Below are 16,301 nucleotides of genomic sequence, written 5' to 3' on the forward strand. Positions count from 1 at the left end.
TACCACGGGCATGCCCTAAGATGTTACACAGCCTAAACTTCACATTATTTATTGAGCTCTGTTTTGTACATTTGAAGGAGATCATCTGCTAGGGATAAAGTGTCAGCATGCAGAGGGTCGAAAGGCCAGCTGCTAGCCCCAGCCGGGTCGTTTCCCTCCAGCCGTCCCGCTGCGAAGACCCATCGGCCTCTGCTCCGACGTAAATCAGCGACCCAGGCTTCAAAGCCAGGGCACACTATATCAGCAGAGCAAACTGCACACACAGAATAGGTGTGAGGCTTGTGGAAGCATACGACAACTATTGATTTATTAATCATAAATCAGGACCAAAAAAAATGTTGTCTCTCTCTTTGTCTTTTCGGCGAGAGAGGCAAAAGCAAAAGCAATAACACAGCGGAAGTTCCGCTAACGCCAGCAAAACAGTGCTGGAATGTAAACAGACATGAGACACAACAGTTCCATGTCTGCTCCTTAAGGTGGAATGGAAATTTCCCAACATAAAGAACCGCCCGCCCCCCTATAGAACGCCATTGACACATCGCAAAAGTCAACCGGGGGCTCAACCAATGGTGGGAGAATTAAGATCCAAAAGCTGGCAGAGATTGTAGCATTATCTAGCTATTCCTCTGTGCCACCATCTCTTTTCTCTACCTCACATATACACATGGGGCATAAGAGGAATCAATTGCAATCTAGTAAGCAAGAACAGGCCTGCAGCACCCGCAGAGTTGGATGGTGGTTCAAGCTGTGTGTTATCAGGCCAATAGCCACAAGTTTTCCAGTCCAGCGCTAGAACATCAAAGATTCAAGAATACCTTGGATATTAGGTCTCCTTGTGATCAATGCTGGTAATTGTCCGTAAGAAGGGACTGTCTTTCTCAATGCCTTCCAGTGTCTGTGCCACAGCTGCTGAATCCATTAAAAACTAACTGCAACATCTGAAGCATGGCACAAGGTATTATTTTGTACCATTGCTCAATTGGTGTGCTCATAGCAAAAAGAAAAGTTGCTTATCTAAAATCTATATTTGTTTTGTATCTTTGTGCAAGAACACAGTGACATATAGAGTGACCTTTAAATGGGTCACCATTCCCCTAATTAATTTCATTAGTGTCTGCAGCTTTCTTTTTTTGGTTCCCACTTCTGGGAGAAACTCTGGCTTTTTGTAGGCCTTTGACTTCATTACATCCCTCTTCTAGGGACATTTAAACATATTTTTGGTCCATTTGGCCTCATTCTTTCCTTCCCTTTTGTTGTGATTTGCTTATCTCCAAGCTAAGGGATCCACTTGTAATTTTAATTTAGGCTAGCTTGAACAGCATTTGACTTCAGAGGTCATCTATGCCTATTATCACGATCCTACATACATCCAACATAGTCAAGGAGTCAAAATCATTTGGATTCGCCGCCACCCCCTCCCAATCCTGCAGAGCTCTCTAAATCATCTAATCTGTTCTTCCCACTTTTGTTTTCTTAAGTGGCTTTAAGGACATTTATAACTTTTCCCTCTGGCAACAATTTTAAGTTACTTAAGTATTAAAAGAATGGCAACATATATGCTTTTCTGCTAAAAGAAAAACAGAAAAATACTATTTCCCCTTGTTTTTGGAAGTATTCGCACATTTATTTTGTCCAAATTTGTTTCTGTGTAGTAGAATGCAATATAGATTGGATAAATATTATATCTCCTTAAATCAGTCCCAACTGAATTTCACATACAGTGTGATAGCATCTTAAATTCATTTAACTTGTGTGATTTCAAACTTACATGGTTGAAGACTGACTGGTTGAAAACACACAAATTAAATGCATGGAAGGTGGAGAGCTTCAAAGCGCTTTGCCTTGCTTGGGGGACAAGGCCTGCTCAGTGAACCATCCAGAAAAGTAAGAATGTGTGCACAGGAGCTGTTCCAAGCAGGTGGTTCAAGTATACACATTCTTGTGTATATGTGCCATCCCCATGCATGATGTGATCATACTGCATATTGTTCAGTGGAAACTGGTTTATAGTTGAGGTTTTGTTGAAGCAGACATCCTCAGCTTTAAACAAAAGAAATCTTCTTTTGAAAGGAATTATAAAAGATTCATCTTAAATCAGCAGAAAGTAACTTCCTTGAAGAGAGATCTTACTAGAAGACAACAAACACTTCCTTGCAAGCTCTCTTAAATATGTAACACTTTAAAGATTTTTGACATGATGTGAAACCAATGATACTGGGAACTGCAAACAAACAGAAAAAAGGAGAAACACGACCAATGAGTGACATGAGAAGGAAGCATAGTCTGAGGGAAGTCCAAAGGGGCAGATAGAGAGATCTAGAGGGCCACATTCAGCCTCTAGAACTGAGGTTCTCCACTTTCATATTAAACCAATTTGTATTTTTGAAAGAGAATAAAAGTGCTTGAGGGGAACAGGATTTTTTATTTTATTTTTTGCACTGGGCTAAACAGAAAAAGGCTATTCTCAAGGAAACATGAAAACAACTTATTTACTAGTGCAAATAGCTTTAATCATCTCAGAGATATAGTGATCCATATAAGCAGCCAGGGAGGAGATCGCAACTGCAGCACCATGCTGAGCTAGGAAGCCATAGCTTGGTGTGGTGTCTGAACCTGGGTCTATGGTTTAGCTCTGTCCAGCCTAACCATGAGTTGTAGACCAATAACAAACCTTAGTAACAGCTTGTGGTGAGACTCTGGAGAGTTTACGAGTCTTGTGTTTGGATGACACACTAAGCCAAGCACAGGGAACACGTGGTATCCAGATGGTAACTCTGTAACTCCCATCATCTCTGACCTTGGCTATGCTGGCTGAAGCTGATGGGATTGTAGTCCAACACATCTGGAGGATTACAGGTTCCCCATCCCTGCACTAAGCCAAGCCTGGCTTTGCTGAGCATAGCAAAGATGCAAAACAACTAGAGATGCAAATCAGCTGCAATCTGCTCTCTGGGATATCACACACCCATGTTAGCATGATGTGTGAAAGGGCCAAAGAGAATAGAAAGTATAAAACAGGTTAAGCCACAGACCTTTTGAGAATGTTGTTAGAAATTTCTTCCTGCCATTTGTATGAGTTTCAAGTGGATTGAACTGGGCTTTCATTCTCGCCCACAAGTAAACCTACTGATGCAGTGAGCAAGATACTGGTGTGTTGAAACAGCTAAGTGATGCTGCTAGTGTGGATCCCTGTGTGGCAGTGAAAGCTTCTCTCTCTTTTCAAGAATCATGGGGCAGGGAAAGGGATCAGCAAGTCCTGGAAGTAGCTGCTGCTGGAGACACCCTATTGCTTTCTTCTAGATTCCAAGGCAGGCAGAGGGATACCATAATAAACATATTTCTTTTAAGAGGCTAATTTGTAAATCAACTACAATGGATGCCATTCTCAAAGTTGCAGCCAGATATGTGGAGGCAGGAAAAACTTTCTTATTTCCATTTCAGAATTTACAAAAGATCACAGTAGAAGTGATATGCTTACTTGTAGATCAGATGCTTTCCACCTTCATTTGGGTTGCGTTTTCCCCTCCCCCATGTAACTTTTGCAGAGAAAACTGCTTCTGTTTGGATGGAGCTGTCTACTGCCATGGAAACAGAACAATCCTCTGCAAAGGACCAATGCTGAGATTGCTCTGCCTATTTTCCGGCAGCATTTCCCACTAAAGTCTCTAGGAAGAGCTTCAGTGGCTTCCTGTTATAGCTTGTAAATTGAATGTGTTGCTTCCCTACATAGAAAGGGGTAATGGTCAAGTACTATTATTAATTGTTTCTATCTATATAGTAAAAAAATGGGAATGTCACTGTGCAGCCTCCATTCAGGAGTCATAGTGCCACATCATATTCCTGGATTTGTACATGAAACCAGTCCCTCAAATCAATATTTGCTTCCTGGATCAAACTGTATGATGGATAGTAAGACTACTCCAAGTCAAGTATGCTTTAAATCAGGCATAGGCAAACTCGGCCCTCCGGATGTTTTGGGACTACAACTCCCATCATCCCTAGCTAAGAGGACCAGTGGTCAGGGATGATGGGAGTTGTAGTCCCAAAACATCTGGAGGGCTGAGTTTGTCTATGCCTGCTTTAAATGCTTCTGGTCTTCTTCCTCGTTGCCTTGTAGCTTTGAAGCACAGAAGCTCAATAGTTCGGGCTCTCACTTCTGCTGTCTGTTGTTTCTCTTTTCAATCTACAAAGATAAATGACACTCTAAAATAACTAACACAGGGTGACATTGAGCCATAATAAATATAGGGACCAGCCATTCTAGCAGAGTAGACCCAAAGGCTGTAGTAGATTACAAAACTGTTCTTAGGTTATAGAATAATTTGCATATTTCTGACTTAGTGTGCTAATTAAAAAGAAGCCAGTAGTTTGTCCCTGTAGCAATTCTAAACCCTTTAACTCCAAGATTCATTTGTAAACCTTGATTAACCAGCCAAATAGCTTTAGTGCAGAAGACATCTGGCTTGGTAGCCCTTTAATGCTTTCCTTTAATCCTATTTAGAGTACCTTTAATTTATACCATGAAAAATAAGTATTATATTTTGTCTCCATTGTAAGGTTATGCTACAACTGTCCATATCCTTGTTTCTTTGCGACTGAATGTCATCCTAAGAGACTGAAAAGTCTATAGCTTATGCAGAATGCCATGCTTTGCAGATTAATTAGAGCACCAGTTCAGGAGCATGTTGCAGGATCTGAATTAGCTTCTGATAAGTTTCCAGCTGGAATTCAAAGTGGTGGTTTTATAGCTTTCTCAGTTGTAAATGACATGGGATTAGTCAGATGGAAAGCCACCTCAATCTTATTTTCCTATCTGGGTGCAGCTGCAGTAGGGGATGGATTTGCAGTTGATACAAACTGAAGGGGGCTGTTTTGTGTCACAAGGCTTTTTCCTCCTGAAAGAAGAGTCATTAGTTTCCTTTTAAGACAACTGCAAATATATGTTAAGACAGGCTTTACAACACAATCACATGTCCCTCCCCCCCTCCCCCATCTCTAGAGTTGTATAGGTTGAAAGCTTTCAGGCCATTCCAAAATGTTATTTTTAAAAGAGTGAAATTGGAGCACTGGCTTGACATTCAAGCACCTTAAATCCTCTTATCCTTAGAACACTACGTGAAGTCAGCCATTTAAGCTTCAAGTTTCCAAATCACAGGTACTTTTTTCTGGTTTCTGAAACACTGTGGGAAGGGGTAGGGATTAATTGAACCCCAGTGCGGGCATGTTTACTGGATTCACATATACCACATGCAGTTGTCTCTAGTGCTCCTATGTAAACATGGTCACAAAACAAAAATAATTCAGTAGCAAAAACCTTTGTATCAGCTTGATTACAGGATTTAATTTGTGTCGAGGAAAATAGCAGGATCTCGGAATTAGATTGAGCTCTAAAGAGTATTAAGGATTCACTTAATAAAGTTTGAAACAGAATAAAATACCGCTGCCTCAGCCAATTAAGTACAGCTATTTAACTCACACTTTACTACAATGGAATCTTCTCCTCACATCACAATGGATATTTGTTGAAAAGTGACCAAGCTGTGCCATGTGATGGGGTCCTTCAGATAGTCCTTATCCCTCTCTGTACCATTCCACACCCTATGGGTCACAAGGTAAGAAAACTAGCACATGTCTTCACCATTTTCACTGGAATTAAACCAAACATGGATTGGCAGCTGTCATCACCCACTGATTTCTGAGTAGCAGGACCGTCCAATATTGCTGGGAGGAAAGAAAACATCTGAATAGAAAACAGAGTCACAGAGTCATAGAATCTTAGGAGTTGGAAGGGACCATGAAAGTCATCTAGTCCAACCCCCTGCAATGCAGGAATCTCAACGAAAGCATCCATGACAGATGGCCATTCAACCTCTGCTTAAGAATCTCCAAGGAAGAACAGTCCACAACCTCGGTTCCATGGTCAAACAGCACTGTCAGAAAGTTCTTCCTGATGTTTAGTCGTGATCTCATTTCTTGCAACTCGAATCCATTGCTTTGAGCCATGCTCCCCAGAGCAGGAGAAAACAGGCTTGCTCCATCTTCTATGTGCCAGCCCTTTAGATATTTGAAAGTGGCTATCATAGCTCCTCTCATCAGTCTCCTCTTTTCCAGCTAAACTTACCCAGCTCTCTCAACTGTTCCTTATAAGGCTTGGTTTCCAGACCCTTTATCATCTTGGTTGCTCTCCTCTGCAAAATGCTGGAGGAACTGCACTTCAATCGGAACATATTTCCACATGTGGCGGGACTGTAAGGAACCAGAGGATTTCTGAAACATAACTTTCTTGGAAATTGGAAAAAACTAAATTTGTTTATGGACCAAAATGTGGATTTAATGAATGAGGACCTAATAAGATATTTTATCACTGCAGTTGGGGTAATCATAGCCAGGACCTGGAAAGAGCTATCAGGAGGCACATTAGAGGCATGGTACCACCAAGTGTGGCATATAGTGTTTAGGAAAATATTTCCCAGATCTCCTGAATTGAAGACCCTGCTTTCATTTTAGTTTTAATGGTTTTTAACTGTTTTAACTATTATGCTGTTTTAATGAGCTTCCGTATTTTATATCTTAATTATGGATATTTTAATGTAGTTGTATTTTGATTACAGGTAACTGTATTCTTGGTTTTATTCTTGTTATTTTGTTCTTGGATTTTATTTGTTTGTGAAGCGCCTTGATATTTGTTCTTGAAATGAAAGGTGGGATAACATAATAAAACAGGCCAACACTTGCATGCATAGTAAACATCCATAGTTTAATGCTATAGTTTAATATATAATACTTTAATGCTACATAATTAAAAATGAAATTTGGTTATGAAAAGTCTCTAACATTAAATTGCATATTTCACATAACAAGCTTACCAAGGTTTTTTACTGCATAAAAATAATAAATCTCTTCAGCATCAATATAATCTGTATTTCAAAGGCACAATTTAAAGACATAATATTAGTGGGATGATTAAAAAAAAATGTGCGCATTAAGATCAAATAAGCTGTTCTCTACCTTTTTAGTAAAAGCAAACCAACACCCAACCAAAATAATGGCAGATCATAACAATGGAATATATGAAAACCATATACCCATCAACCAAGGCATTTATATATATATATCTCAAAGTGGTATACAACTCAGTTAAAACATAACAGATGAGATCATATAAAATTACAACCATTTCCAGTAATCACAATAAAACAAATCTTCAGTAGGTGTTGTCATGTGCTGTCAATGTAACAACCACTACCACAATCAGGAAAGCACATGGGTGAAGAAGTAAAATATACAATGAGTTCTAGAAATAGCTAAGAAATCAATGTGTTTTCAAAACATCATTTTATAAAAGTACAATGCTTCAATTAGAAGTCACTTTTCAGATAAAATTTGCAGTTAACAAGAAATGTAGCTGCTGCTATAAGATGCATATCAGTCTTACCATGGGCAACTTCTAAAATGTTGTAAGAGCACATCTGCATATAACTTTCCATGCTATTGGGTTTGTACTTAAAGAAAAACATAGGAAACATCTGGGAAAACCACTCAAAGAGTTGTTGATACATTTTGTAGTGTGATCTGTCAGAAACTGGTAGGGAATTGCAATAGTATCAGCCTTTCTGGTAATAAGCCTTTTAAAAGCACTTCTAAATCTATAGAGACTTACTAGAAGCAGTCATTGTATAGTGGTTGCATACAATCACTTAAAAAAATTAACTATATTGATCAAACCTGTAACTTCCTCTCTCATATCTCCTTTTACTCAGTTCCGATTTAACAAAACACACAGTTTCCTTATCTAGGATGTAGTCTTAATAAGAGTTTTCAGAGGCAGAAAAATATTCTGAATTTGTACCAAAACACAGCTTTCATATTAAGAATATTCAGAGTGTAAAAGTGTAAAGTTCAAAAGAGATGAACAAACAACATTCTAAAAAATTACTGAAATATCTTCAGACTATTCAGGCAAATTTGAGACACTTTCATGCAAGACGTTAACATGTTTCAAATTCTGGTACTGCTCCTCACCTAGATGTTTACACTAAATACCCCAGGGGTTCCTTAATGTGTTAACAAAATCTTCATCATCCAAAATTCCAATACTTAATCCTTCATAATAGTCCTCAAACTCACAGAATGACACTTCATTAGCATTGCTGCAGGCATCCTCCAGAGTTTCTAGAAATGAAGATCTAATTTCTTCTTCTGTTGCATCACCTGTTAAAATATTGCTTATTATTAAAGACGTTAGCAGGGATGCCAAGAGAGCAGAAAAATAGACAAAATCAAAATCCATGTGTCATTGTTATTAAAAGTACAATAAGAATTTAACATAAAGAGATTTCTTAAGTGAAAATTGCAGGAGGCAAACCAAGGCAGGAGAAGGTCAAAGGGAATTTTATCTCAGATTTTTTAGTCTTTCATTATCCCAATCTATAGATATGAATGAGGAAATTAAACAAAGCAATCTTGTTCTACAGTATGGATTTGAAGAATTCTTGATAAATATACACAGAATAGTGGCTTGGAAATTACCAGCCATCATTGCTATGTCCATGATATAACCATTTTTCAAACACATTTTACACCATATTTTTTCTAAATTAAATAAACCAAGAAAGTAAGAAAGAATCACTACCCTGTTTTCAATATCACAATGATTATAATCAATACTCGTATTCATATTTCAGACAATATTTTCAAGTTCAATTAACACAAATTAAACCTTAGTTGCTGTTTAAAGCACTGGAGCAGGATAGTCCATTTTTTGAGTCAGTTGGTAACTTTATTATCAAAATGTAAGGCAAGCCATTCAAATAAGATGTGAATTGTTGACAAGAAGATGCTAGCTCTCCCCTCTTTCCCACATTCCCAAAGTGTGACTAAAATGGGTCAGAAACCAATGTGCAAGGCATCTACTCCTTTCAATCACTATCAACCCAAAGCAAAAAGCTTTGAGCCCTTCTCCCTGAGTTGTTACATCAGTATCAAGGGGGCTGGGAATTTGATCACAGAGTTTCTATATACTTTGTGAGCCTTCTTCATACCTTTTCAGACTATACGATGGACACAGCATTGACCACTCACATTGGGATGAATGAGCACATGTTAATTTTTTGTCATGTGTTCAGCAGAGTTCATTACAGCTTATTGTGGTACCAAAAGGTTGTAATGGTACCTGTTCAAAGATATGTACGTGGAAATCTGGTACTTAATCAAAACATTCCCCCCCCCCCAATGGACAAACTTAGGCATCCACAAATAGCCTTTGTGACCAGTCATTAATTGTTGTAACCTCAGTCCCTCCCATCCTGTGGCACATCTTAGAAGTCCTAAGGGAGCACCAGCCTCTCGTTCCAGTTAGGCCAAGAGAATGCAGCAAAAACAACAACAACCACCTTTTGCCATTTACACCAAAACAGGGCACACAATATGAGTGATTCGCCCTGCCTTCCCCACAAGTTCAGAGAAGTCAGAATAGACATCGTCCTTTCACTTTGTGTTGTTGGGCTAGTCAGAAGAAGTGGGATAGATAATACGATGTTGATAACAAGACAAATCAACAATTACTTTCTTGTACATTAATTACCTGCTATGACTTGAGGATGTTTTATAGCACAATAACATTTCTTGATATCTGTCATAGGAACACTGCCAGTTTTGTTATAATCCAGCTTCATATAAGCCTGAAATGAAGACAACGGTCAGAAAAGAGCAAGGAAGAGAAACACAAATTATGCTCACATACACCTGGCATCTTGAATGATAAGAATTAATTGGTTGGTCTGACCTTAAAAAGACAGAATGTGCATTTTTTTTAAAAAAAAACAAACCCGTAAGTAAAGAAATCATCTTAGTTGTGAACCTACACCCCCATGTTGGGTTTGGAGAAAGATAAAAAATGGAATAGTAAAGTAAATAGCTGGGTGTGCTTAACTACACACACTTCACTGGAAGCAAGCACTTTATTTTATTTATTTATTTATTAAATTAATTATATACCACTTTTTTAAAAAATGTATTGAAGTGGCATACAATTTAAAACAGTAACTTTTGTAACTGGTATCAGGAAAGCAGGCTGTTTAATGACTTTTACGTCAAAATATAAATTATTGTCTCCAATGTTATTCCTACTCAAAGACTAAGCCCATTGAAATTAATAGACCTGACTAACTTAAGTACATCAGTTTCATACTGTGAGTGTAACTTACTTGGATCCAAGTCAGGTATTTCATGCCCACAAGTCTGTTTAGGGTGAAGGGTTTTGTTTTGTTTTTTAGATTTTTTTTTGGTCAACACCGGCAATTCATTAACACTTTTTTCTGCCTGGTGGATAAAGCATTTTCTCACTGACTCACTCATTTTCTCACCAACTGACAAATTTTATTCAAATGACCTAGAAAGAAAATTCTTCTCTCTTTCTGCACATCCGTTGCCAAAGGGAAAAAAAAAAAGATTGGTACTGTTCAAAACAGGAGTTATATTTTCACAAAGTGAAATGCCTAACGGGTTCAGGGACCATAGGATTAAATACCAGGAATGATGCCTTTATTGTAGCATGCAATACAGACCTGCAGGTGAAAGACTATTTTGCAGTGCATGCCTTTAATCTGTTTTGATATTTGCAGTGAATTATTGTGGCACGCATATCGTGGCCTTAAGGAGTCACATTTTGTGGGGTTATGCGTGCAAAAAGTGCAAAAGAGAGGAAGAGGGACTGAAAGGGAGCGAAGACAGAGAAACAAATTACAAACTGAAATGCTTATAATAAATATTAAGAAGGGCGGTATAGAAATGCTTTAAGTAAATGAAATCATGATTAGTTTTTTTAATAATGACACAATCTGGAAATATTTATCAGAAAACTTATACAGTATTCCTCTTTTACAGATGGTAAGAAACAAATTTTAGTAACTTGTCCAGGCTCAATCCCCCATCCCTGCCCCCAAAAGGAGTACAGAATAAAATCATGAGAGTAAAATTTGTATCAACACTTGCAGAATTCTGGTCACAGTTTCAAAGGTACAGTGGTACCTCAGGTTAAGTACTTAATTCGTTCCGGAGGTCTGTACTTAACCTGAAACTGTTCTTAACCTGAAGCACCACTTTAGCTAATGGGGCCTCCTGCTGCTGCTGCGCCGCCGGAGCACGATTTCTGTTCTCATCCTGAAGCAAAGTTCTTAACCTGAAGCACTATTTCTGGGTTAGCGGAGTCTGTAACCTGAAGCGTATGTAACCCGAGGTACCACTGTATTGATTTGTTGTTCCAGAAAAGTCTACGGGGCAAGTCAATTATTATATAGGCAACAAGAACTGTTAAATGACAAACCAGAGGAAGCAAACTTTTCTTCAAAACATATAGTGATTAATGATCTTAAAGTATAAATATTGGATACTAGATAGCATTTAACAATAAAGCATTAAGCAGATCAGTACTTCTTAGTTATCGGTAGATAAACTTGTTGTTGTTTAGTTGTGTCCAACTCTTCATGACCCCATGGACCAGAGCATGCCAGGCACTCCTGTCTTCCACTGCCTCCTGCAGTTTGGTCAAACTCATGTTTGTAGCTTCGAGAACACTGTCCAACTATCTCGTCCTCTGTCGTCCCGTTCTCCTTGTGCCCTCCATCTTTCCCAACATCCGGGTCTTTTCCAGGGAGTCCTCTCTTTTCATGAGGTGGCCAAAGTACTGGAGCCTCAGCTTCAGGATCTGTCCTTCCAGTGAGCACTCAGGGCTGATTTCCTTCAGGATGGATAGGTTTGATCTTCTTGCAGTCCATGGGACTCTCAAGAGTCTCCTCCAGCACCACAATTCAAAAGCATCAATTCTTCGGCGATCAGCCTTTTTTATGGTCCAGCTCTCACTTCCATACATAACTACTAGGAAAACCATAGCTTTAACTATACAGACCTTTGTCACAAGGTGATGTCTCTCCTTTTTAGCTGTCTAGGTTTGTCATTGCTTTTCTCCCAAGAAGCAGGCGTCTTTTAATTTCGTGGCTGCTGTCACCAACTGCAATGATCATGGAACCCAAGAAGGTAAAATCTCTCACTACTTCCATTTCTTCCCCTTCTATTTGCCAGGATGTGATGGGACCAGTGGCCATGATCTTCGTTTTTTTTATGTTGAGCTTCAGACCATATTTTGCACTCTCCTCTTTCACTCTCATTAAGAGGTTCTTTAATTCCTCCTCACTTTCTGCCATCAAAGTTGTGTCATCTGCATATCTGAGGTTGTTGATATTTCTTCCAGCAATCTTAATTCCGGTTTGGGATTCATCCAGTCCAGCCTTTCGCATGATGTATTCTGCATATAAGTTAAATTAGCAGGGAGACAATATACAGCCTTGTCGTACCCCATTCCCAATTTTGAACCAATCAGTTGTTCCATATCCAGTTCTAACTGTAGCTTCTTGTCCCACATAGAGGTTTCTCAGGAGACAGATAAGGTGGTCAGGCATTCCCATTTCTTTAAGAACCCCCCATAGTCTGCTGTGATCCACACAGATATGTAGATAAACTACATATATGTATATATTTAAAACCCACTTACTTTTCTCACAAATGCTTTCCTATATTCATTCATTTCACCAAGGATGGCACGAGTAAACTCAGCATAATCAACTTCATCATTTCTGTTGTCATTAAGCATTAACCACAAAGATTCAAACTCCTAAAATTAAAGAATTTTGTGTCAAATAAGTTGCAATTCAGCACATAGCCTAACACTACCACATAACGCAACAATGGCAGAGGCCAAGTTTTTATTTATTAAACTTCTATCCTACTCCTCATCCCAAAGAAGTACAGGGCAGCAAACAGGTGACAAAACAATAAAAAACATATTTAAAACAATTTCAATATAGATGCAGACTTCAAGATTAAGTGTTTTAATTTTAACATGGCACAGTAGAAGCAAATTGTATTTTCCAAGTAAACCAGATGTAAGGTGCAGACTATTTGTCCTAGGTTATAATGGAAGATATATTTTCACCTTAACATGCATGATGAAAAAGCCCTTTTGGCTACAGTTTTGTTAACCTAATGGTATTTAAATAAAAATCTGACCCCAAGTTTGCCATGAGAGCAAGCTAACATAATCTCGTGTCAGGAAATAGTAAATGGTATTTTAGGAAGAGATCTCACAACTATTGCCTCTGACATCCCTTGGGAATGTCCTTCTCAAGTGACAGCCACTTTCCTTAAAAAAATAGGTCTTTCATTAAGTACCACAACCTCTAAATGATAATATTCATTTCTAAATCGCATCTGCTTTCAGCCAGTATCTCCACCATGGAAGGTACACATCAGAATACTATTTTCCCATTGTCTGGTCTAGTCCAAATTTACAAGTGGCAACTAATGACCTACAGCAATGTTCCAGGTATCAGTGACCTGGAGAAATGTAGTTTCCCCACTGTGCTTATGTCTTTCTTAGTACGGCTATCAGGCACTTGGAAACTAAAATGTTCAAAGTTCCTGGCACCAGAAGCTCTGAAACATGTGTTTTCCTTGGAATCTGGCATCCACATTAATGATGTCAAGCATATTAGTGATGTCCAGGCAACAGCGCTGTTGGGGTGGGAGAGAGAAGAGACCAACCAGTCTCTCTGTCACCTTAGAAGCCTCTACAGTAGCAATGAGGGAAGTGAGTGGGAGGGAGATTGTCTCTGACTTGTCTTGAGCTAGATAAACTAGACCAGACAATGGAATAGATTACTACTGACAACCAGCCTGACCTCTCATACTTGCTTGAAACAAGAACTCTGCCTCCCAGAAGTAAAATTTTGAAAAGGAGGGTGTGTATGTCAGCATAAAAATCAAAGTCCATGTTCCATAAAAATATGTTAAATGTTGATTCCAAGCAACTTATTTTATACAGAGCTAGAGAAGGCAAGCTTTTATATTTTCCTTTTGCTTTCTAAGTTACCTGTTCTGCTGATGCCAACTCCATGTTCTCTAAATAAAAATACATTTAACTGTTCTAGACTGGTACAGGGAAGCTGCTTTCTACCCTGGGAAAGAAACAATCCATAGAGGGTTGGTGGCAGCAATTTACCTCTGAGATATACCCAGCGTAGTTTTTTAGATGGAACATACTAGGCTGTTTGCAGATGGGGATCAGTAGATTCCCTCAGAAGAGTGGGTTCATGACAGCATACCTTTTCAGAAATGTCTAAATGAAAGACTTTCAGTGCTTGTTTGAAGTCTGCTTTTGTAAGAATTCCATGTTGTTTCTTTTCTAGCTCCCGGAAGTACTTTCCTAATCTTGTAATTGTACGAACTCCTCTTTTACTTAGCTTTTCTCTTAGCCTGTCTGGGGAAAAAAGGTAAAAGCAGGGAACATTTTAATATTGTCTATTCTGACTTATAATTATTTTCCAAGGTCTTAGGCAGAGGACTTTGAAAGTCCTGCTACATGAGATATTTTTCACTGAAGTTGCTGCGTATTTAACCCCAGACCTTGTGCATGCAAAAATATTTTCTTCCACTGTGCTAAGAGATAACCTTAAATAAAGTAAAGAAATAAATGGATACATAACGGTTTTGCTTTGCATCAGTAAATAACTATATTTCTTAGTAACAACCTAAAGTCCATTTCTTCTGGATTTGTAATAATGTTAATAAACTATTAACATTATTACATCTTGCAGAATAAAAGGACTTTAGGTTGTAATTATAATTCTAGTTATTCACTGACACAAATGGAATAAAATGAAATAAATATCACTAGAAACATTTTTTTAAAAATCCAAGAACATGGAGAACATTATGAAATGAAAGTTACATAAGTTAATGTCGTTACGTTATAAAAACTGTTTGAATTGTAAATAGTTTGCTGAATGTGATGGTCAATTTACTTCTAACAGAGGCCTGGCAGATATAATGTATACAAAACCAATAGACAGCTATGTTTGTATAGTTACTAAAGAGGTGATTGTGTCTTGTGAAATTTTCCATTATGTCTGCTAGCACCAGAGACTGTTACATTTACATGGGTCAACAGAATCAAAAAGGCCAAGCTGTAACAGACCATTTAATGGACGTTCCATTTGAACTCACTGGTCCTTAATTAAAGGCCAATGGCATGTCAGAGAGATCCGTTTGATTGGTTAAAGGAGTCTGACAGGAAAGAATAAAAGGGCAGACACAGCACTACTGTGGGAGAGTCTGGAATCAAAGTCTGAGAGAAGACAAAAAAGAGAGTATGAAAAGAATGGGAGCTGAAGAAGCCCCTGCTGTCAAGAGGAAGCAGCTGGAGGCATGAGAGATCCTAGTGGCAGCATGTAGTTGTCCAGGGAGAAGCAGCCAGGACACCATGGCTGAAATTCTTAGAAAGTCTGCAGAGAAAGAAAGAGTAAACAGCAGCTCTAAAATAACAGAACCCAGATTTGTCAGCTGTGGACAATTGTCTGTGTTGGATACACTGGGTTTCCACAGCTTCACTTGTATATAAACACAGAGGTTTAGCTATCAACGCCTTTAAAAACTGAATGCCACCCATTCAGTCAGAATGCTTTCAAAATCTTCTAAGAGCATGTACTGTAGGCTTAGGCATGAGAAGGGACAGCACCACTAGATGAACTTTAAACTAAGATTGTTGGTTTATTCAAGGGATGCTATTTACAGAAAGGGATACACTGGGGTCTTAAAGGCATTTGTTAACAGTTTCTGAAGACTCAAGAGATGCCGTTGTTGACAACAACCTCCAAGCGCCTTTCACTGGAGACAAAATTCCTTAAGATTCCACCCCAATCAAATACGCACACAACCCAGTCCAGGTGTTGGGAACAATCTACATCTACAACCAAAAGCTCCTCTGGTTGTACAATCAACTAGCAATTTACACACATTTAACTTGTGCAAATTCATCTTTATGTGCTTGGCTGAAAAAAAATTAAAGGGTATGGGCATCTGGGTGGAGAAAAACGTTGGCAAAGACTCTCCTCCCTGCAAGAGAGGGGAGTGGTTGTGGCCGGGAGCCGGACTCCGCCTCAAGCAGGGGGCGTTTGCCCCTGCCTCCCACTCACCTGGCTGGCGCCCACGCCCTCGGCCAGGCACCCAACCAGGTGCCTTCAAGGGGGGCGTGTACAGCAGCCTAAATTGCTGCGGCGCCAGCCTCCAGCCCTCACTTTTCGTTGTCCTGTCGCGAGTCACCCACCCTCCACTCCCTTAGAGCAGGGTTCCAGGTTTTTTTTGGCCTTGCTATGGACCTTAGGTTGGTCGCCCTGGTTGTTCGGGGGGCCTGGTAGGAATTTTTCCATTTGGCATTAGGCTTTTTGGTTTTTTCGCCTACCTCGTAGCAA

The 16,301-nt window shown here is 39.1% G+C and overlaps 1 protein-coding gene across 3 annotated transcripts in view; it reads right to left on the reverse strand.

Moving 5' to 3' along the window:
* Positions 1 to 6,736: 6,736 nt before the first annotated feature.
* Positions 6,737 to 16,301, reverse strand: part of CAPS2 (calcyphosine 2) — a 29,859-nt gene continuing 20,294 nt past the window's right edge. For all 3 annotated transcript variants that reach the window (XM_028745704.2, XM_028745703.2, XM_077934731.1), the window contains 4 exons: positions 14,157 to 14,311; positions 12,548 to 12,667; positions 9,584 to 9,680; positions 6,737 to 8,211 (listed from right to left, as the gene is read on the reverse strand). In XM_028745704.2, coding sequence (XP_028601537.2) covers positions 8,036 to 8,211; positions 9,584 to 9,680; positions 12,548 to 12,667; positions 14,157 to 14,311 — 548 coding nt within the window. In that variant the 3' untranslated portion in view covers positions 6,737 to 8,035. The remainder of the gene's footprint in view (positions 8,212 to 9,583; positions 9,681 to 12,547; positions 12,668 to 14,156; positions 14,312 to 16,301) is intronic.

Source organism: Podarcis muralis, chromosome 10 (genome assembly GCF_964188315.1).
Source record: "Podarcis muralis chromosome 10, rPodMur119.hap1.1, whole genome shotgun sequence".
NCBI classification, from domain to species: Eukaryota; Metazoa; Chordata; class Lepidosauria; order Squamata; family Lacertidae; genus Podarcis; species Podarcis muralis.